At 58.6% G+C, this 20,667-nt stretch overlaps 1 protein-coding gene across 3 annotated transcripts; it reads left to right on the top strand.

The window, feature by feature from the left end:
- The first annotated feature begins 1,894 nt into the window (after positions 1-1,894).
- On the top strand, positions 1,895-20,309 carry CAPN1 (calpain 1). 3 transcript variants are annotated; one of them, XM_036326698.1, is made up of 22 exons: positions 1,895-2,029; positions 2,662-2,929; positions 3,070-3,139; positions 3,385-3,503; positions 4,995-5,128; positions 5,212-5,380; positions 5,680-5,763; positions 6,067-6,152; positions 6,428-6,502; positions 6,634-6,794; positions 14,551-14,732; positions 15,098-15,109; positions 15,824-16,035; positions 16,121-16,160; positions 16,719-16,784; positions 16,869-16,926; positions 17,513-17,577; positions 17,969-18,037; positions 18,283-18,361; positions 18,755-18,871; positions 19,157-19,215; positions 19,551-20,309. In XM_036326698.1, the coding sequence occupies exons 2-22, from the start codon at positions 2,663-2,665 to the stop codon at positions 19,575-19,577; spliced, it is 2,151 nt and encodes a 716-aa protein (XP_036182591.1). In that variant the 5' UTR covers positions 1,895-2,029; position 2,662; the 3' UTR covers positions 19,578-20,309. The 3 variants fall into 3 exon arrangements, with proteins under 3 accessions (XP_036182591.1, XP_036182592.1, XP_036182590.1); XM_036326699.1 differs by lacking the exon at positions 1,895-2,029 and adding an exon at positions 2,139-2,287; XM_036326697.1 differs by lacking the exon at positions 1,895-2,029 and adding an exon at positions 2,559-2,581.
- The last annotated feature ends 358 nt before the right edge of the window (positions 20,310-20,667 follow it).

Raw genomic sequence — 20,667 nt, 5'->3', positions numbered from 1 at the left:
GTAGAATAAAATCTAAACTCCCACAGCCTACCCGGCCCCGTCATAACCTTTCCCTTCCTTTCTCCTTCTGCTCAAGCAACACTAAGCACATCCCTATACCTCCCCTCCCCTGTGCCCAGGCCATCCCCCCACGCCCGCCTCAGCACCAATTCTCCTTCCAATTCACTGTGGGGTGATAACTGAGTCATGTCTGCCTCCTTGGGGGGCTGAGGCCATGGTCTTCACCCTCTTACGCCCAGGTCAACACAGTGCCTCGGACACTGGGAGGTGACCAGTGCCACTGGGTGAACAATGGGTCACAGGAGGAGGGACAGGTTTGTGAAGGTGATTCTGGAGACGGTGGGACACACAGGTCCAGCCCGAGGGCTTTGGCGGGAGGGGTGACCTTTGGTACCTGCCCCGAGCATCCTTCCTCGTCAAGGTCCCTGTTCCCTGTGATCTGACCACAAGGCGCTGGACGTTCCCCTCATTGGCCGGAGCGGCCCTGGCCTCTGTACCTCTGCACCTGCAGCTTCCGGCTGGGAACGCCCTCTCCAGCACCTCCCCACCAGCCAACTCCTAGACTCACGGGCTTTATCCCCGGACGGGACCAGCAGGGCCCCCTCCCCCAGCTGGGCTGGTCGGCCTTGGTCACGGGTCTCTGTGCAAGGAGCTGCCTGCCAGAGGGCTGAGTCACCACCAACCGGACACACAAACGCTGAACGGTGGACGGTGAGGGGCGCTGGCTGCAGCTCTGACTCACCAGGTGAGGGAGCCACACCTGTCCGGCTGCAGTTTCCCTCCTTGGTAAACGGGAGTGACGGTGGAGTCCGATGAGCTGAGTTGCTCTTAACCTGCCCGGTGTCCTAAGATGCTAGGAGCGCTGTGCACTGTCCCCCCGGCCCCCCAATGCTGTGTGTGCACCCTACGGGCGCTGCACAGCCGCTGGGCTGGGCCCCCGAGGCCAGGGCGAGGACCTGGCAGAGGGATCGCCCCAGAGCCCCTCCCTCCTCCGTGGCCCTTCAACTCCTCGCCGTTCCGGAGGCCGGGGCTCGGGGTCCGGGTGGGCCCAGGCCCAGCTCGCAGCCTCGGCTGCCCCCTCCTGGGTCGGGTGGCACAGGGCGCTCCCAGGGCTGCGGGCCGAGGTCCCAGGGGAAAGGGCAGGGATGCCCACCGCTCGCAGCTTCCCGGGGCGAATGAGCAAGCCGGTCCCCACCATCGCTCGTCTCCGTCCCGTTCGCGCCGCGAACCGGGAAGCCGAGCGGCCGGGGAAGGACTCATCCAAGGTCACGCCGCGAGCTGCGGCCTGGGGGCCGGTCCCCCGCGCCCCGCCCGGGGGCAGGGACCCGCCAAGGCGGGTGGAGGGCCCCGAGCCATTCCCGCGGGCGCGGGGGTGGCGAGGGCGCAGAGCCGAGCTGGGCGCGGGCCGGGCCGGGCCGGGCGGGGCGGGGCTGCCGGGAGCCGAGCGCCCCGCAGGGTCCGCTCCCCGCCGCCCCCCGCGCCGCCGCTGCAGCTCCGCCCGCGGCCCCCGCAGCCCCGCGGCCGGGACTCCCGTGGCGCGCGGGGAAAGGCGGGCGGAGGAGGGGCCGCCGCGGCTCCGCGCCCGGGAATGCCCTGGGGGCCCCGCGTCGGGGGGGGGGGCGCGGCACCGCAGCAGCTGCCCCTGGTTAAAAATACCCCTGCCCTGCCCCCGCTGCCCGCTGCCCTTCGGCCCAGCCCCAGCCCTCCCCGCCCCGCAGGCCGGCCCCTCCCCGGCCCGCTCCGCCTTTCGCTAATTCGTCCTCGCGCGCAGCTGGCCGCGGGCCCGGGGGCCGGGGCGGGAAGACGCCGAGAGTGAGAGGGAGATAGTCGGGGAAGGCGCCCGGGAGATAAGGGGGAGCGAGGGGAAGGGGCCGGGGCCCAGGAGGAGGAGCAGGGGCGGGCGGGCGGAGGGCGGAGGGCCGCGGGGGCGGGCGGGGAGAGCGCTCTTCCTGGTTGGGCCCTGCCCGGAGCTGCCACCGGGGAAGCCGGCCGCGGGCACCGCAGCGACCCTGCCCAACTCCTCCTCCAGGTGAGGACCGAGTGGCGGGGCCGGGGTCCCCGATCCGGCCGCCGCGCCCGGCGGAGGGGCTGCCCCGGCCCCGGGCACTCGGAGCGCACAGCCCCGGCGCCCGCCGCAGTCAGCGCGCCCGGGGCCCCGGGCTGGGCTGGGCTGGGAGGCCGGAGGGTCAGGGACGGAGGGCCAGCGCTGAGCGCCCGGCCTGTCTCGGGGCCTGGGGACGGACCCCGGGTGCCCGGCGCTCGCCGCCCTCACGCCAGGGAAGGGGCAGTGAGTAGGGCTGGCCTGGCTTGGGGAGGGTTGCAGGCCGACAGGGTCCGAAGGCCTTTCCTGGGGTCTCCCCGCTCCCTCGTCCCTGCGGTTCCTCGGGCCCCGCCCTGCCCCACCTGGCCGGCGGGCGGGCCGCCCAGGGCTGCAGCAGGCCCAGGACGATGGGCTCCGGGGAAGGTGGTGGCTCTGTGGGGGGTAGCGAGGGCGTGGCCCGCACACCCCGGGCTGGGGAACTCCTCTCCTGGGAGCAGAAGGAAGTGGCGGAGCCCTGCGTTCCGTGAGGGGAGCGGTGATGTGGGTAACCCCAGGGTTGGGGAGGCCCCCGTTGTAGTCCTGGGGAGGCCTGGGTGCTGAGGAGGCCTGTCCGCCCGCAGGATGGCCGAGGAGATCATCACCCCCGTGTACTGCACCGGGGTGTCCGCCCAAGTGCAGAAGCAGCGGGCCAAGGAGCTGGGCCTGGGCCGCCATGAAAACGCCATCAAGTACCTGGGCCAGGACTATGAGCAGCTGCGGGCCCGGTGCCTGCAGAGCGGGGCCCTCTTCCGCGATGACGCCTTCCCGCCGGTGACCCAGAGCCTGGGCTACAAGGACCTGGGCCCCAACTCCTCCAAAACCTACGGGATCAAGTGGAAGCGCCCCACGGTGAGAGGGGCTTCCCCGTGCGGGGCTCGGTTTACCCCCATCCTGAGTGAGGAATGGGAACAGGACTCCAGGTCTCAGTAGGGAGTGGGGCCTGGGGGCTGGGCTCGTTTCTGGGAGACAGGACTCTGGGTCTCTTGCAGGAGCTGCTCTCAAACCCCCAGTTCATCGTGGACGGAGCCACCCGCACGGACATCTGCCAGGGAGCCCTGGGTAGGCCCTAGCGGGTCCTGGGTGTTTTTTCCACAGGAGTTCCCTCTGCCCGCTCCTTCTGGCTCTGCCCCAACCCCTCCCTCCTGCAAGCTCAGACAGGCTCTGGCTGCCCGTGCTGGGGCTGGTTCGCCCAGATTCCTGGGGCTTTCTGCTAGCTGAGGGGTAGGCCACCCAGAGGACCCCTGGTTCTCCCCAGCACGGGCAAGCACTAGCAGAGCAGGTCTGACGGGGGTCTCCCATCCCAGGGGACTGTTGGCTCCTGGCTGCCATCGCCTCTCTCACCCTTAACGACACCCTCCTGCACCGAGTGGTTCCGCACGGCCAGAGCTTCCAGGATGGCTACGCCGGCATCTTCCATTTCCAGGTGAGATGCAGGGGGCAGGGAGAGTGGCAGGAAACACCGGGGAGGCGAGGACAGGTGACCCTCAGACTGCAGTGAGGGTGGCTCAGAGCCACACCCTCCAGGGCCCGCCCTCCCTCTGGAATGTGCCCTCTCGGTGCCATCCGGGCGGTCAGCTGTGGAGCGGTGGCAGGTGGGCAGGTATTCGGCTGGCAGCATTCCCGGGTGGCTGTGCCGATCGAGAAAAAGTGCCGGGAAGGGTAGAAAGATCTCTGTGTCTGTGTTATGTCCTGTGGGACAAATCCTTTTTCCTTCCAGGGTCTCAGTTTCCTCTAAAAAAAAATTAATGTTCTGCTGGGTGAGGACAGACAGACCAGCACACATGGCCATCCCCACCCATGGTGTCCACACCCCCGCCCCCAGCTCCTCCTGGCAACCCCTAGCCCCAACAGCCCTGCAGAAAAGAACAACTTGGGATTAAGTCTATTTAAACCAGATTTTCCTGACGTTTGCACACCAAGCCCATTTTTCAAGTCAAAGACTAATGAATTCTTAATGAGCTGGTGTTGGGAGAGACACCACCCCTCCCCCAGCAACCCTGGATGAAACCCTGTGGCCCCAGCCCTGCCCTGGGAACTCCCCCTCCTTCTGCCTAGTCAGGGAGCCCCTTACTGTCCTCCCTCCTCGCCCACCTTGGGGCCCAGGAGACAGCCTACAGCAGCGGTCGCCAACCTTTCAGACCTCACGGACCACTGGTTGGCGTGGCGACCGCTGGCCTACCGGATCCCAGCTGCTGTCCACTGTGGCCAAGTGCCACACCTGCCCAGGCTGTCCAGAGGGACTTGGCCTCACCGTCCCTTTCCCCGCCCCCTTCCCTCTCTCTTCCAATCCGCTCCTTTCTGCCTCTTTTGGCCGGTCCAGCAGCCCCCCCACTACCCGTGCTACTTGGGTGCACCAGCCCCCCTTCCCCCATTGTTCTACATCTTCCTTCTCAGCAGCACGGGGCTGCTTCTGGCCAGGGGCAACCGGAAGCCTCCCTTCTGGGGAACCTGGCCTCTGGCACCTCTGAAGCAAGCCCCAGGATTGCAGGAACCCCGCCCATCCTGTGGTTGAAGGACCGGGTGCTACATTTTTGGTCCACGCCCACTTTGCATATGTATCCCCCCCCCCCCCACACACACACCCTGGCCTAGAATGCGGAGGGGAGAGGTGGGGACTGTGCCCTAAAGGGGGCTAGTTCCCCAGAGCCCAGGGGGGAGTGTTCCAACCTCCACTGACGCCTGGGGCTGTTTCCGGAATAGCAGCTTTGCTGCCCTTGTAGGGTGCTTTACTTTCAGGATCAGGTTAGTGTTCCTCGTGAGGAAGGCCCCGCGGCCCCCTTGTATGGACAGGGAAACTGAGGCTCGGGGGGCATAACTTGCTCTGGGATACCTGGTCTCGTAAGCGGCAGACGGAGGCGTGACCTCAGGCTTGGGGACCCCATAGCAGGTCTCACCGTGCCCCTTGCCCCCACAGCTGTGGCAGTTCGGGGAGTGGGTGGACGTGGTCGTGGATGACCTGCTGCCCACCAAGGACGGGAAGCTGGTGTTCGTGCACTCGGCCCAAGGCAACGAGTTCTGGAGCGCCCTGCTCGAGAAGGCCTACGCCAAGTGAGTGGGGCCGGGGGCAGCTGCGGGCCACCCCGGGGCAGTGTCCTCTGTGTGCCCGAGCACTGACCCGGGGCCGCCCACAGGGTGAACGGCAGCTACGAAGCCCTGTCGGGGGGCAGCACCTCCGAGGGCTTTGAGGACTTCACCGGCGGCGTCACCGAGTGGTATGAGCTGCGCAAGGCGCCCAGCGACCTCTACCAAATCATCATCAAGGCCCTGGAGCGGGGCTCCCTGCTGGGCTGCTCCATCGATGTGAGTGCCCGGCGAGCCTCCTGTGCGCATGGGGCGGCTGGCTCTGGCCAGAAGCGGTGTCAGGGTGCCCAGCCCCCCACCCTGGCGGCATTGGCGGAACCCTCGGGCAGCCCCTTCTAGCGGCAGCATCTGCACTTGGAGGTGTTGGGTTAGATGGGGTCGGGGTCCCTGCCTGCCGCTCCGTTCCATAACGGGGACTGTCCAGGACCCTCATGCTCGGGGCTCACCTCTGCCTGGGGGTAGGGATGCTGACCGGGTCCCTGGAACCTCGCCCCTGACCAGAGCACCTGACCTTGCAGATCTCCAGCGTCCTGGACATGGAGGCCGTCACCTTCAAGAAGCTGGTGAAGGGCCACGCCTACTCTGTGACCGGGGCCAAGCAGGTACCCTGGGGCCTTCCCTACAGGGTGCTGCCCGCGTCTTTGCCTGACCTTGCCCCTCGGCTGAGACCAGGGCTGTGGGAGGGGCTGGCTCTCCTGCAGTCGCCCCTTATTTGCCTCTGGGGGATTCTTCTCCTGGGGTGTGTGTCCTGGCCTGCCTCGATGGACGGTCGTGTGCATACATAGCTGCTTCTCCGCTGGGTCTGGTGCGCCTGGGTGCCGCGCCGGGCTAGGCCAGGGTGACGTGGCGGGAAGGGGTGTCGCAGTGCGTGCCGGGCAGGCGCTGATGGGAGCTCTGGGGAACAGGTGAACTACATGGGCCAGATGGTGAACCTCATCCGGATGCGGAACCCGTGGGGCGAGGTGGAGTGGACTGGAGCTTGGAGTGACGGGTGAGGGGCAGGGGGCACCGGCTGGGGAGGCTGCTCAGTGCCCCTGGCATTTCTGCTCAGGGCGCTGCCAGCCTGGGGTGGGCTCAGGATTGAGCAGAGGGGCCCGTCCTCATGTTCCTGGGCCCAGGGACCAAGCTCAGGCCACCTGGGCTCCTGGGCCCAGCCTGTGAGCCTCGCCAGGCCACCCCTGGAACTGGGATCTTGGGGCTTGACCTTGACCGTGACCTGGGCTAGGGGAGGACAGGCCCCAGGGACAGAGGCCCTTCTCCCCACAGCTCCTCAGAGTGGAACAACGTGGACCCTTACGAGCGGGAGCAGCTCCGCATCAAGATGGAGGACGGGGAGTTCTGGTGAGCACCTGCCTCAGCCTGGCCCCTCTCAGGACCTTGCACCCGCCGCCCACACCCCAGGAGCCGCGCCTGCTGCATCCCCGGGGGTCCTGGCCGGAGACCGGGGCTCACCTCTGCACCCCGACCCCCAGGATGTCATTCCGAGACTTCATGCGCGAGTTCACCCGCCTGGAGATCTGCAACCTGACCCCCGACGCCCTGAAGAGCCGGCGGTTCCGGAAGTGGAACACCACCCTCTATGACGGCACCTGGCGGCGGGGGAGCACCGCGGGCGGCTGCCGGAACTACCCAGGTGACCTGAGCCCCCCACCCCGCACGCAGAGCTCACAAACGGGGTGCGGTCTGGGCCCCCCTCCGGGCTGGAAGGCTCAGGCAGGGCGCGTCCTCGCTGAGCCCCAGGTCCTCGCGGGGCATGGGGATGCGGGTGCTGACCTCTCGAATTGCTTTGAGGAGTAAAACGTTGAACGTCCTTGTAAATCTAAGGAGCCACGCTTGCCTCCCCATCCTGCCTGAGCCCAGGCTGCGAGCCAGGGAAGAAGACTTTGTTGCCATCCAGCCAGCGCTTGCTGTCACTCCTCCATCTGAGACCTGCCCTGGGGCCCACAGTCCCCCCTGACCCCTCTGTCACCTTTCCCTGGGCTTCTGGACCCATGTGGGTGACCCAGTCCACTGACGGGCCCCTCAGTCCCTTGCCATCCTCGCCTGCAGCAGCCTTCTCCTTCCCTCCGTCCAGCCAGCACCCTGAGCGGATCCAAACCTCCCTCCCTGGCCTCGCCTTCAACCCTCTCAGCCCCTCCCTGCCGCCCTCAGCCTTGACCTCCCTGATCTCCTGAGCCCCCTGCTTTTGCGAGGTCCTCTTCCTCCCTCCCTTCCTCTCCTTTCCAGGTTAGAGTCATCAGGTTCGTCTTGTCCCTGCAAACTGTTTCCTGGCCCCTGGCTCCCTCTGCTCCTCTCACTGGGCACAGCCACCGTCCGAGCTGAGTCACCCATGTGGCTGGGGAGGAATCACACGGCCACAAACCTCAAACGAGCACTTGGCTCGCCCCCGGCAATCCCACTGCTCAGCACCGACCGCTCTCCCTCCCTGTTACTCATCTGCACACCTGGCCTGGCATGTCATTGAAAGGCCTGATCACGCGGGACACCCCCTCACATTCCCACCCCACAACCCCCAGCCTGTCTGGCCCTGCGCCATCCTGCTTTCCCTCCTGTGACTGTGGCAGAACTGTCCTTGCCCGTGGGGACCCCGTTCCCCCCACCTCTGAAAGCCTTGCTCCTTCATCCATCACCTCTCTCTCTCTCTCTCTCTCTCTCTCTCTCTCTCTCTCTCTCTCTCTCTCTCTCTCTCGTCATTATGCAGACACCCTCCCGTAACCCCCCTCCCCCCCGCCCCGTCCCCAGCCATTTCTCAGGAATTGCCCCGCTCCTGTCTCCTTCCTTCTGGTCCAGTGTTTCACCCACTCCCGTCCAGCTGCCGTCCAGCTGCCTCCTCGCCACGCTGCTGCCATTGCTCTATGAGGGTTACTCAGCCTCGGCTCTGCCAGACGCCCCTGCGGTTCTCACGCCCTGCGTGCTCCAGCCGCTCTCAGCGCCCAGCCCTCTATTTGAAGCCTTCTCCCTCGCGGGGATCTGCTTTCACTTTTCCCAAATAGGCAACCGCTGTTCCCTGTACGTTTACTGAGACGCCGGCCTTTCCTCCAGCCCCTCACAGAGCTCCCGCGGTCGTCCGCGTGGGTCTGCTTTGGCCTCGCCGATCCGCCCCTTGGTCCGTCCCTCTGCCAATAGCTCTGCCAATAGCACGCCGACGTAGTTTTGTAAGAAGTCCTGCTGTCCGACAGGGCGATCTCTTCTTCGGGAGTCTCTTCGCTATTCTTGCGTTTTTATTTTCCTTGCGGATTTTAGAAGCTGCTTACCAAGTCCTCCGAAAAACCTTTCTGAGAATTTCATTGGGAACGGCATTGCATCTATAGATCAATTTGGGGAGGATTGCCATCTTTCCAGTTTTGAGTCTTCTTATCCAAGAACGTGGTGCAGGAGTCCCCCCTCTGTGTTTTTGCTTTTAGCAAGTTCACTTACAGTCAACCGTGGTCTGAAAATATTAAATGGAAAATTTCAGAAATAATTCATAAATTTGAAATCGTGAGAAATTCTGAGTAGCGTGATGAAATCTTGGGCAGGCAGGACCAGGACGTGGACCATCCCTTTGATCCTCACCGGATCTGCTGCCTGCCCGTTGGTAGCAGCCAGGTCATCAGGCCCCTGCCGCACCCACAGAGCCGTGTCCCAATCGCCCTGGCAGTCGGCTGCTGCTGCGGACGTCACAATGCCTGCGCTGCCACTCACTTCATCTCATCACATAGGCGTTGTGGCACCTCCCCCCCCCATAAAAAAGAGGAGGAGTACAGTGTGAGGTATTTTGAGAGAGTCCACGTTCACATAACTTTGAGTACAGTATATTATTATAATTATTCTATTTTAATTGGTGGTAACTTTTGGTTATCTCTTACTGTGCCTAATTTATAAGTTAAACTTCATTACAGGTATGTATTTATAGGGAAAAACATAGACTATATAGGGTTTGGTACTCTCCGAGGTTACAGGCATCCATGTGGGTCTTGGACTGTATCTCGCATGAATAAGGGAGGATTACTGTATATCTCTACTTATTTTGGCCTTCTTTAATGTCATGTGACAAAATTTTATAATTTTCATCATTACAGGGCTCACATCTTTTGAGATTTATTCTTAGAGACTCTATCAATCATCTTTTTTAATTTTTTATTTAAGATTGTTAAATTGATTTTTAGAGAGAGGGGACGGGAGAGAAAGAGAGAAACATGGATTGGCTGCCTCCTGCACTCCCCCTGCCACAGCCCAGACATGTTCCCTGACCGGGAATTGAACTGTCAACCTTTTGGTGCCACACCAGCCAGAGGGAGATTCTGTCATCTTGTTGCTATTGTCAATAGTATCTCTTTTAAAATGACATCTCCTGCCTGAGTTGCTGATTTGTTTGATCCTCAGCACTAATTGATGTTTCTCTTTCTTTTAAGTATATTTTTATTGATTTCATAGCGGTAGGGAGAGGGAGAGAGAGCTAAAAACATCAATGATGAGAGAGAATCATTGATCGGCTGCCTCCTGCGCGCTGATTGGGGAGTGAGCCCACAACCTGGGCGTGTGCCCTGACCAGGAATCAAACTGCGATCTCCTGGTTCATAGGCCTATGCTCAACTACTGAGCCATGCTAGCTGGGTTCTTTCTCCCTTAAATTCATTTTGTATCCAGCAAACTTGTTAATAATTAATTTTAAGGATTTATCTGTAAATTCTCTTTGGTTTTCTAATTGACAGTATAGCATCTGCAGATAATGACGAGTTTGTTTCTTCTTTTCCAATTCTTATAACTTTATTGTTATGCATTCTTGTTTAATATGCTGGCCAGGACTGTGGAGTGTTGTTTATCTGTCAAAATGGAAAGTTACACTTGCCACTTTTATAATACTAAATCAGCCTTACATTTTGAGATAAAAATGCGTTCATAGCATATCATTTTTATTTCATTTTAATTATTGATTGATTTTAGAGCTAGAGAGGAAGGGAGAGAGAAACATTGATTTGTTGTTTCACTTATTTATGCATTCATTGACTGATTCTTGTATGTGCCCTGACCAGGGATTGAATTTCAACTTTGTCATATTGGGAGGATGCTATAACCAACAGCGCTACCGGGGCAGGGACCATCGCATAACATTTTTAAAAATATATATATTTTATTGATTTTTATTTAAAGAGAGGAAGGGAGAGGGATAGAAAGGTGGAAACATCGATGAGAGAGAAACATCGATCAGCTGCCTCCTGCACACTCCTTACTGGAGATGTGCCTGCAACCAAGGTACATGCCCTTGACTGGAATCGAACCTAGGACCCTTCAGTCCGCAGGCTGATGCTCTATCCACTGAGCCAAACTGGTCAGGGCTAGCATAACATTTTTATACAACAGCTTTACATTTGCATTAATGAGTGAGATTTGCCTGTAATTTTCCTTTCTTATACTGACCTTGCCTAGCGTTGCTGTTGGGGCTATATTTATATTTGGCTTCTAAAGTGAACTGGGAAGTGTTCTCTCTTTTTCTGTTTTCTAGAAGAGTTGGCGAGATGGGGATGATTGGTTGCTTGAACGTTTGGGGGAACTGGTCTGTAAAGCTGTCTTCCTGTGAAGATTAACTTCTGATATTGCGAATCTTTAATGGTGATAGGATCACCCAGGTTTTCTATTTCCCCTTGAGCCTATTTCCATGAGTTGTATTTTTTTTAGGAGTTTATCCTTTGCATCTGTTTTCAAAATTATTGGCATAAAGTTATCCTGTATGTATTCTGATACCTCGTCTGTTGCTGTCCTCTGTTCATAGTTTGCTTATTTGCGCTGCCGCTTTTGTCTTTGTTAATGCTGTAAGGAATTTGTCAATATTAGACTTTACAAGAAATGCCTTCTGACTTTGTTGATCCGATGTATAGTATTTTTTTTTAATATGTTTTTATTGAATTTTAGAGACAGAGGAAGGGAGAGGGATAGAGAGAGAGAAATTGATCAATCCATCGGCTGCCTCCTGCACGCCCCCTGCTGGGGATGGAGCCTGCAACCCAGGCATGTGCCCTGACGGGGAATCAAACCGTGATCTCCTGGTTCATGGGTCAACGCTCAACCGCTGAGCCACCAGTCAGGCCGTTCTGGACAATATTACCAATATTATTCAATATGTGTCTAGTTTCTTTCACTTAGCATGTTTTCAAGGTTCCTCATGTTATGGCATGTGTCAGTACTTCGTTCCTTTTTATTGCCAAATGATATTCCCTTGTTCAGTTATACCACCTTTTACCGTCCATTCATCGGTTGATGGAAAATTGTTTTTTCCTACCGTATGGCTATTATAGATAATGCTACTAAGAACATTCACATACGAGTTTTTGTGCGGACAGATGTTTCCATTTACCTCAGATATATCCCTAGGAGTGGAACAGCAGGGTCACGTGGTAGCTCTGTGTTGGCCCATCTGAGGGACTGCCAGGCTATTTTCCAAAGTGGCTGCACCATGTTTACATTCCCAGCAGCTGTGCGTGAGGTTCTGATTTCTCCACATCCTTGAAAACACTTGTTGTCTAGCTTTTTTATTAATGTCAACTTTGGAGGGGTGGTGGTGGTGCTGTGCCTTTAAAAAGAAATTTTGCATATTCTATCCAGCACTTAGTTGTTTTAGCCAAGGGGGTTGTTCAGGCAGCTGAATCACCAAAGGCCAGAAGTGCAAGTCCCGCCACCCTCTGCAGCGCTGGGCCTCCTGTCAGACCCTGCTTTCCCTCACCCTCTTCTCAACCATTGTCCACAGCAGCTCCAGCCGCCTTTTAAGATCCTAATTCATTTTAGGAACAACAAATTCTTCAACACCCTTGTCTGAATTTAAAAATAAGTTAATTAAAAATTCCTAACCCAGTCATGCCCCTCCCATGCACGTCTGTCAGAAGTTCTTTTTCTTTCTTTCTTTTTTAAAATATATTTTTATTGATTTCAGAGAGGAAGGGAGAGGGAGAGAGAGAGAGATAGAAACATCCATGATAAGAGAAAATCATGGATCGGCTGCCTCCTGCAAGTCCCCCACTGGGGACCGAGCCCACAACCTGGGGATGTGCCCTTGACCAGAATCGAACCTGGGACCTTTCAGTTCACAGGCTGACGCTCTATCACTGAGTAACCAGCTAGGGCAAAACCTATTGAAGTTTATTTTCAAAATCCTTGAAGTGACTTAAGGCAGGACACAAACATGCAAAACAATGTCTTCATTTTAGAGATTCACCACTATGGAGTTTCTGCTCTACAGAATATTTCATTTTCTTGAATTTTTGAAACAATGCTAGCCAAGAACAGTGAAAATGGGTCAAATCTGTCAGGAATAGATTTGACTTCATTAAACAAAACCTGGGGAAGCCCTCACTGCTGCAGTGTCTGTCCATTGGTTCTGCTAATATGCATGCGTACAAGTTCTTTGGTTGCTCTCTAACACCCCCCCCCCTCCCCACCATTTGTCTCTGGCTTTATTTTTGTTCATCAAATTATGTTGATCATTATATCCCACATATGAGTGAGATCGTGTGCTATTTATCTTTCTCCACTGGCTTATTTCGCTTACCATAATGCTCTCCAGTTCCATCCATGCTGTTGCAAATGGTAAAAGTTCCTTCTTTTATATAGTGGTATTATATATAGTAGTATTTATATAGTAGTATTCCATTGTGTAGATGTACCACAGTTTTTTAATCCACCCATCTGCTGATGGGCACTTAGGCTGTTTCCAGATCTTAGCTATGGTGAATTGTGCTGCTATGAACATAGGGGTGCATATATCCTTTCTGATTGTGTTTATGTTTGTTGGGATATGTTCCTAGAAGTGGGATTACTGGGTCAAATGGGAGTTCCATTTTTAACTTTTTGAGGGAACACCATCCTGTCTTCCATAGTGGCTGCACCAGTCTGCATTCCCACCAGCAGTGCATGAGGGTTCCTTTTTCTCCGCATCCTCATCAGCACTTGTCGTTTGTTGATTTGTTGATGATAGCCATTCTGACAGGTGTGAGATGGTACTTCATTGTTGTTTTGATTTGCATCTCTCAGATGATTAGTGACTTTGAGCATGTTTTCATGTTTCTGGGCCTTCTGTATGTCCTCTTTCGAAAAGTGTCTATTTAGATTCTTTGCCCATTTTTTGATTGGATTATTTATCTTCCTTTTGTTAAGTTGTACGAGTTCTCTGTAAATTTTGGAGATTAAACCCTTATTGGAAATATCATTTGCAAATATGTTCTCCCATGCAGTGGGCTTTCTTGTTGTTTTGTTGATGGTTTCTTTTGCTGTGCAGAAGCTTTTTATTTTGATGTAGTCCCATTTGTTTATTTTCTCGTTAGTCTCCATTGCCCTAGGAGCTGTGTCTGCAAAGATATTGCTATGACATATGTCTGCTATTTTGCTGCCTATGGAGTCTTGTAGGATTTTTATGGTTTCCCGTCTTACATTTAAGTCCTTTAGCCATTTTGAGTTTGTTTTTGTGTATGGTGTAAGTTGGTGATCTGATTTCATTTTTTTTTTTGCATGTATCTGACCAAATTTCCCAGCACCATTTATTGAAGAGATTGTCTTGACTCCATTGTATGCTCTTGCCTCCTTTGTCAAATATTAATTGAGCATAATAGCTTGAGTCGATTCCTGGGCTCTCTGTTCGGTTCCATTGGCCTATATGTCTGTTCTTGTGCCAGTACCAGGCAGTTTTGAGAACCGTGGCTTGGTGATATAGTTTGATAATCTCGTATTGTGATTTAAAAAAATATATATATACTTCTATTGATTTCAGAGAGAGGAAAGGAGAGGGAGAGATAGATGGAAACATCAATGATGAGAGATAATCACTGACTGGCTGCCTCCTTCACGCCCCCTACTGGGGATCCAGCCTACAACCCAGGCATGTGCCCTGACCGGGAATGGAACCCCCACCTCCTGGTTTATGGGTCTACGCTCAACCACTGAGCCAGGCCAGTGGGCTGTCAGAAGGTTCTTTTGCTCTTTGATTCAATCCACACTCCTCAGCACCTCTCCGGCTTCTGCAGACCTCTGCCACCTCCCTGGGTGCCCGGTGCTCACTGGAACTTGGAGCCCCATTAGACACCGGCGCCCCACTGTGTGTGGGGCTTAGTTCTCCCTCTGCCTGGCCCCTGCTTCCCAGGGCTTCCCAGGGCCTCCCCTTCACTTCTCAGCTTAAACGCCCTCCCTGACCATTCGGCTGCGTATTCTCTGGGATTGTTCTGTTCTCTGACCTGGCTTTGCCTCCCTGTCAGGAATGTGGCTCTCCAGGGCGAGGACAGTGTCCCCGCTGCATGTCTGCCACGGGGCCCACTGTGGCACTTGGTTAAGCGAGCGGATGAATGGAGAGGCACACGGGGGAGGACAAGGCTTGGGGGTCCGGCCTGGCTCGGCTCCTCTGACCCTCACCTCTTCCCCTCCGGCAGCCACCTTCTGGGTGAACCCCCAGTTCAAGATCCGGCTGGAGGAGACAGATGACGTGAATGAGGACGACTATGGGGGTCGAGAGTCAGGCTGCAGCTTCGTCCTGGCGCTCATGCAGAAGCACCGCCGCCGGGAGCGCCGCTTCGGCCGGGACATGGAGACCATTGGCTTCGCCGTGTACGAGGTGAGCGGGTGGAAGATGCCAACACGCGGGTGGAAGATGCCAACACCCGGCTGAAATGCTGGCGCCCGCCCACAGCAGGCGAGGTCCGCCAGGGGGCGCCAGAGGACAGCGTGCCCGTCCTGAGCCACGGGGTGAATCACGCCCCTGAGCAGGAGCCCAGGAGCCCAGGGAGGCACCTGCGGAGGCCCTCGGCCAGGCTTGGGGCGGGCAGGGGCCTCAAATTCATCCCGTGAGGCGGGGGGAGGGAGGAAGGTGTCCCAGAGGCTGCTCTTGGGAAGAGGGAGCTGACTTAGCTGACACCTGAAAGGCAGCTTCTGGGGCCAGACTTCGGATCCAATACTCTGACTTCCCTGTCTCTCTTGTAGGTTCCTCCAGAGGTAGGTGTGGCACGCGATTCACCCGGATTCACACGCCCCTGAACACACATGCCTGATGGTGCCCAGAGGGGAGCAGTACTGTGGCCAGCCCACACTAAGGAGTCACCTCGTTTTACTGCTCACCAAGTGCCCCCGACCCTCACCCACTGTTCCGTGGGCAGAGCAAACTGCTCTCCTGGGAGTCAGAGCAAGTGACACGTGAGGGAGCTGGATTGGAACCCTGGCCCTCAGAGCCCCCCCCAACATGCACACCCCGGCTCTTCCTGTTTCCACTGCATGAGTCTTGGCTGCAGCCTTTGGGGCACTGGTTAGGAGCAGGGGGTGGATGGCTGAGCGTTCTGCACGTTGCTGAAGCTTTAAGCCTCAGTGTCAGTGGCTGTGAAATGGGCACGGGAGCACCATCCCCCAGGGCTGTCATGAGTGTTAAATGAGGGACGGAGTCTGACACGGGGAAGCTCCGAGTGGTAATGAGACTGTTACTGCATGGTTACCGCACCTGCACCCCGTGCGGCAGGCAGGATCAGTACCCCATTTTACAGGTAAGGAGACAACATGACTTGTCAGGGTCATGCAGCCGATGCGTGACGGAGCCCTGATCCAGCTCTCCAGGCACTTGGCCAGGACTTGGGGCCTGGGCTCTGGGTCTGGGGGCAGCTCCTCAGGGTGGGCTGAGCAGGCAGCTGCAGCCCCCACCCCCTCCTTCCCCTGCACCAGCTGGTGGGCCAGCCGGCCGTGCACCTGAAGCGCGACTTCTTCCTGGCCAACTCGTCTCGGGCCCGATCGGAGCAGTTCATCAACCTGCGGGAGGTCAGCACCCGCTTCCGCCTGCCGCCCGGGGAGTACGTGGTGGTGCCGTCCACCTTCGAGCCCAACAAGGAGGGCGACTTCGTGCTGCGCTTCTTTTCGGAGAAGAGCGCCGGGACTGAGTGAGTCGTGGGCCCCGTCCTTGCCTCCCGTCCCCGCAGGCCCCCTGCTGCCCCTGACTGGCCCCTTTCTCCCCACCCTCCACAGGGAGCTGGACGACCAGGTCCAGGCCAACCTTCCCGACGAGGTGCGTGCCCCCCCCCCCCCCCCCCGCCTTGCTCCTCTCCTCCGCCCAGGGGTGTGATGGCAGAGTCCCCTCTGGCAGGAGCCGTAAGAAGAATGCTGACTCCCCATTAGCCCAGCACTTCACAGTTTGCGTGTGGAGGACTTTGTGATAATCACGGTGCGGGTCCCTGGTCTCTCGCTCTCTGCTGGGACCCTGCTGAGGTCTTTCCCAGCTCACCCTGTGTCCTCCACAACAACCCTGTCAGGGTGCTGTCACCCTCGCCCTCAGCAGGAAGCTCGGGTTCAGAGAGGTTAAGGAATTTGCTCCGGGTAGCGCAGCCGGAAGCCAAAGCTCACCCTTCATCACTGAGCCGAACTGCACCCTCCTCACTTAAGCCACAAGAATCCTGAGCAGGGGGTAGAGTGGGGACTAGACCCCCATCTTACAGAGGAGAAGAGCGAGGCTCAGAGAGGTGAAGTGACAGGCAGCTAACGGGGGGTCCCAGCCCTGCCTCAGTTGCTGCCCATGCGGGGGCCAGGCTGGGGGGGGTCCCTGACCTGCTCCCCCTTCTCCAACCAGCAAGTGCTCTCAGAAGGGGAGATTGATGAGAGCTTCAAGACCCTCTTCAGACAGCTGGCAGGGGAGGTAGGTTGGGGCGTGGTGGAGGGGCCTCTGGGCGTGGGGGGCAGCCTCTCCCCAGGGCGGGTGCCATCCTCCCTTCCCCCCCAGGACCTGGAGATCAGCGTCAAGGAGCTGCAGACCATCCTCAACAGGATCATCAGCAAACGTGAGCGTCCTGCCCCACCCCCACCCCACCCCGCTTCCGCCGAAGCCCACAACCCAGGCGTCTGCTCCCACGCTGAGCTGACCCCGGCCCCTTGGTCTTTGTGGGTGGGGAACCTTCCGCTACCTTCCTGAGCCCTGCTCACCCCACTTTCCTCCCAAACGCCTCGCGCCGTCTTGCTGGGCCACGTTCTCTGGGCCTGAGCGTGGTGCCCTGTGATTAGAAGCTGAGCCGCTGCCAGCACCTTAGTGCCAACATACAGGACCCCTTCCTCCCGGAAGATGCACCCGGGCCAGGCCGAGTGGCTTGGGAGCAGAGCTGGCTCACCCCCCGACGTGCACAACTGAAGGCAGCTCCACCAACCTTCCCTTTGCCCCCCTTCTGACCTCCGACCGCCGACCCTGCTGTTCCCTAGGCTCAGAACCCTTCTCTTCTCTCCCTGGAGCCTGAGGCAGACCCCTACCTGCTAGATTTTACAGCCAGGCAACAGGGATGGTGGCTCCCTGATCCTGTCCCACCTGGTGGCACTGCCTCAGGCCAGGCCCAGGAAGCTCGCTGGGCCAGGCGCTGGAACTGCTTTTTCTTGCAGACAAAGACCTGCGGACCAAGGGCTTCAGCCTGGAGTCCTGCCGCAGCATGGTCAACCTCATGGACGTATCCTGCCGCGGGGCATGCGGTTGGGGTGCAGGCGTGGGAAGGGCTGGGGGACTCGTCCCGGGAGTAGTGCAGAGAAAGGGACAGAGCTCTGTGCAGTGTGGGTGGACCGGTGCCTTCCTGGGCGTCATCCCATCGATTGGGAAGCGGAAACTGAGTCACGGGCCTTGTGTCAAGTGAGAGGTGGAGCAGGGCCCGCATCCCCGAGAGACCCTCAGGCTGGTGCTCTTTCTGCACCTCCCCAGCCCACCCAGGTTCAGAGGGCAGGGCCGGCCTGGCCACGGCTGACTGTCCTCGGGTCCTGCTGCTCCTGGCGCTCTCTGCGGCCAGTCTCCCCTTCTCCCAGCTGTGGGGTTTCAGCTGTGGGGTTTTTCCCTTAACGGCTGCCCAGCGGGACGGCAACGGGAAGCTGGGCCTAGTGGAGTTCAACATCCTGTGGAACCGCATCCGGAATTACCTGGTAGGTGGCCCCTGCCGGCTGCAATGCCGTCCCCCTCCTCTGCGGCCTTAGTCGCACCCGGGCCAGGCCGGGCTGCCGGCTGCCGGCCCAGGTCCCACCTCAGGCCTGGTTCTCCGGAGCCCACATGCCCCAGCAACTGACCCACATTTTTGGCCTCCGTCCTCCCCTCCACAATCCTCACCCTGGGGCGGACTGGAAGGGCTGGCTGTCTCGGCTGAGCCCTCACCCTCTGCTCCCCGCCCCAGTCCATCTTCCGGAAGTTTGACTTGGACAAGTCGGGCAGCATGAGCGCCTACGAGATGCGGATGGCCATCGAGTCTGCAGGTGAGGCTGGGGCACCTGTGGGGCCCCAGGCAGATGGCCCCAGGCTGCCTCCCTGACAATTGGCCCTTGTCCCTGTGGTGATGGTGGCGATGTTGGTGGTGCGGGAACAACCCTCTTCTGCCCTTTCCCCACGGCTTCTGAGCTGGGTGGTAGCAGCATTTACTTTTGTCCCTTGGCGCAGCTATGAGGGTAGAGGCTTTTATTGTTCCCACTGTGCTCAGAGGAAAGTGAGGCTCAGAGAGGGAGAGTGACTGGCCCGAGGCCACACAGCAGGGAGAGGTGGAGCAGCCTCTGTTGGAGAGACCTGAGGGTTCACCCTTCAGCCCTGGTCCCCTCCCTGTCCCCTGGGGCTGGGCTGTGCCTCCCTGGCTCTCACCTGCTCCCCTGGGCCAGGCTTCAAGCTCAACAAGAAGCTGTATGAGCTCATTATCACCCGCTACTCGGAGCCTGACCTGGCCGTGGACTTCGACAACTTCGTGTGCTGCCTGGTGCGACTGGAGACCATGTTCCGTGAGTGTCCCGTTCAGCTCCTACCTCCAGGTGTAGACCCTGCATGGCACCTACCAGGGAGGCCAAGGTCTCGGGGTGGAGCCCCAGGGGCTGAGTGCCCGGAGACCTGTGCGTGTGTGTGGGGGGGTGGGGGGGTGGCTCTTGGGCAGCAGGAAGAGCCTCTAATGGCTGTGGTGGGTGAGAGCTTGGGGTGCTGTGGGGAGGTGGGGGTGAGGCAGGAGGGGAGGCCTGCAGGAATGCTCCCCCAGAATTCTCAGCCCCATGTCGTCTTTTCTTGAACCACAGGGTTTTTCAAAACTCTGGACACAGATCTGGATGGAGTCGTGACCTTCGACCTATTTCAGGTGGGAACCTCCTGGGCCAGGTCGGGGAAGGACCTCAGGGGGCGCTGGAGCCTGTGGCCTCAGAGCCAGCCCAAAAGGCCAGGCTACCCGAGTCCTGGAAGGATGGGGTGGGGTGTTGGGTCCTGGGAAGGGAGGCCAGGCCCCTGGAAGCCTCTGCAGGAGCCAGCAGCCGGCCTCCCAGGGTGGAGGAGGTAGAAAGTGGCCCTCCTCTACCCCCCAAGAGGGTCGCTCTCAGGGGGCTGAGAGATGGTGGTGCCTGAGCCAGGGGGCTGGGAGACTGGGCTTGGAGTGGCCCCCGCTGACCCGTCTCCTCTCTCCCCTCCCTCCACCGGCAGTGGCTACAGCTGACCATGTTTGCATGAGCAGGGGTGAGGCCCCAGGCTGCGTTCCTCTCCCTCGTCATCCGCCAAGCTCTGCCTTCCCACCGCACCATGCCCGGCCACGCCAGCTGCAAGTGCCTTCCTCGGAGCGGGCGGTGGCCTCTGTCCCCTCACCTCCCAGCCACCACGGTTCATCTGCTCTGGGCAGAGCTGTGTGGCCCCCCTGCTCCTCGGACCATGGGCTCAGGTGGACGCCCCAGCCCCTCCCGTTGCCAAGCCAGGAAGGCAGCTTTCGCTTGTTCCTGCCTCAGGGTGGGGCTCCTGGGGGCGCTGACAGCCCTGGCCTCCCAGCATCTTAATGTGTCCTCTGCCCTCACTCCAGAGACCAGCCACCTGGCCTCACCTGCGGACTTTTAACCATAACCACTAGCTCTGCACCGTCTGTATCATAGTGTGCAGAGCCCCCTCCCGGCCGGGCCCCCGCCCCAGGGCTTGGAACGCCTGTCCCTTCCTGTGCAGAAGCCAATGTCCCCCTCTGCCCCTTGGCCTGGGCCCCAGCCTTGTCTGCTGACCAGGAGCTGCCTGGCCCAGGGGGTGGTCAGGTCCTCCCTTCTCCCCTCCCTCCCTCCTTTTTTATATCGGTAACTTTAAAGGGGACTCTGGTACTGGTATACTACTTATGGGGGTGCCAGAGGCACCTGGGCCTGGGTGTGTGTGTGGGGCTCGTGTTTCCATGCAGAGAAACCTCAAATAATAAAGGAGAAAGGCCCCGTGTCTGTGTCTGGACTGTGTTCCTGCCCCGGGACCTGGCAGGTGGCCTGCTGGGCCTGCCCACCCTCCTGGCAGCCCTGGAGGCCCAGCTCCTGCCTTCCTGGCTCGCTCCTGCCTGTGAGGCTCTGGCTGAAACCAAAACCCCTACTTAGCACAATCCCGACCCCCCAGGAAGCTCCCCAGAGCACAGAGCCTCCTTCAGGTCCTACTGGGGGGACTCTGACCCAGACACCTGCAGCTTATGTAAGCTGCTCTGGCCCCTCTGGGAGCCTGGCTTTCCTTACAGAGATAAGAGTGGTTGAGGGGAGGGGGTGGTGGGGGTGTAGAGGGAGCCACAAACCAGGACAGTGTGTGCGGGCAA

The sequence above is a fragment of the Myotis myotis genome, unplaced genomic scaffold, assembly GCF_014108235.1.
Source record: "Myotis myotis isolate mMyoMyo1 unplaced genomic scaffold, mMyoMyo1.p scaffold_m19_p_10, whole genome shotgun sequence".
NCBI lineage: Eukaryota > Metazoa > Chordata > Mammalia > Chiroptera > Vespertilionidae > Myotis > Myotis myotis.
This window is presented reverse-complemented; position numbering and strand designations above follow the sequence as displayed.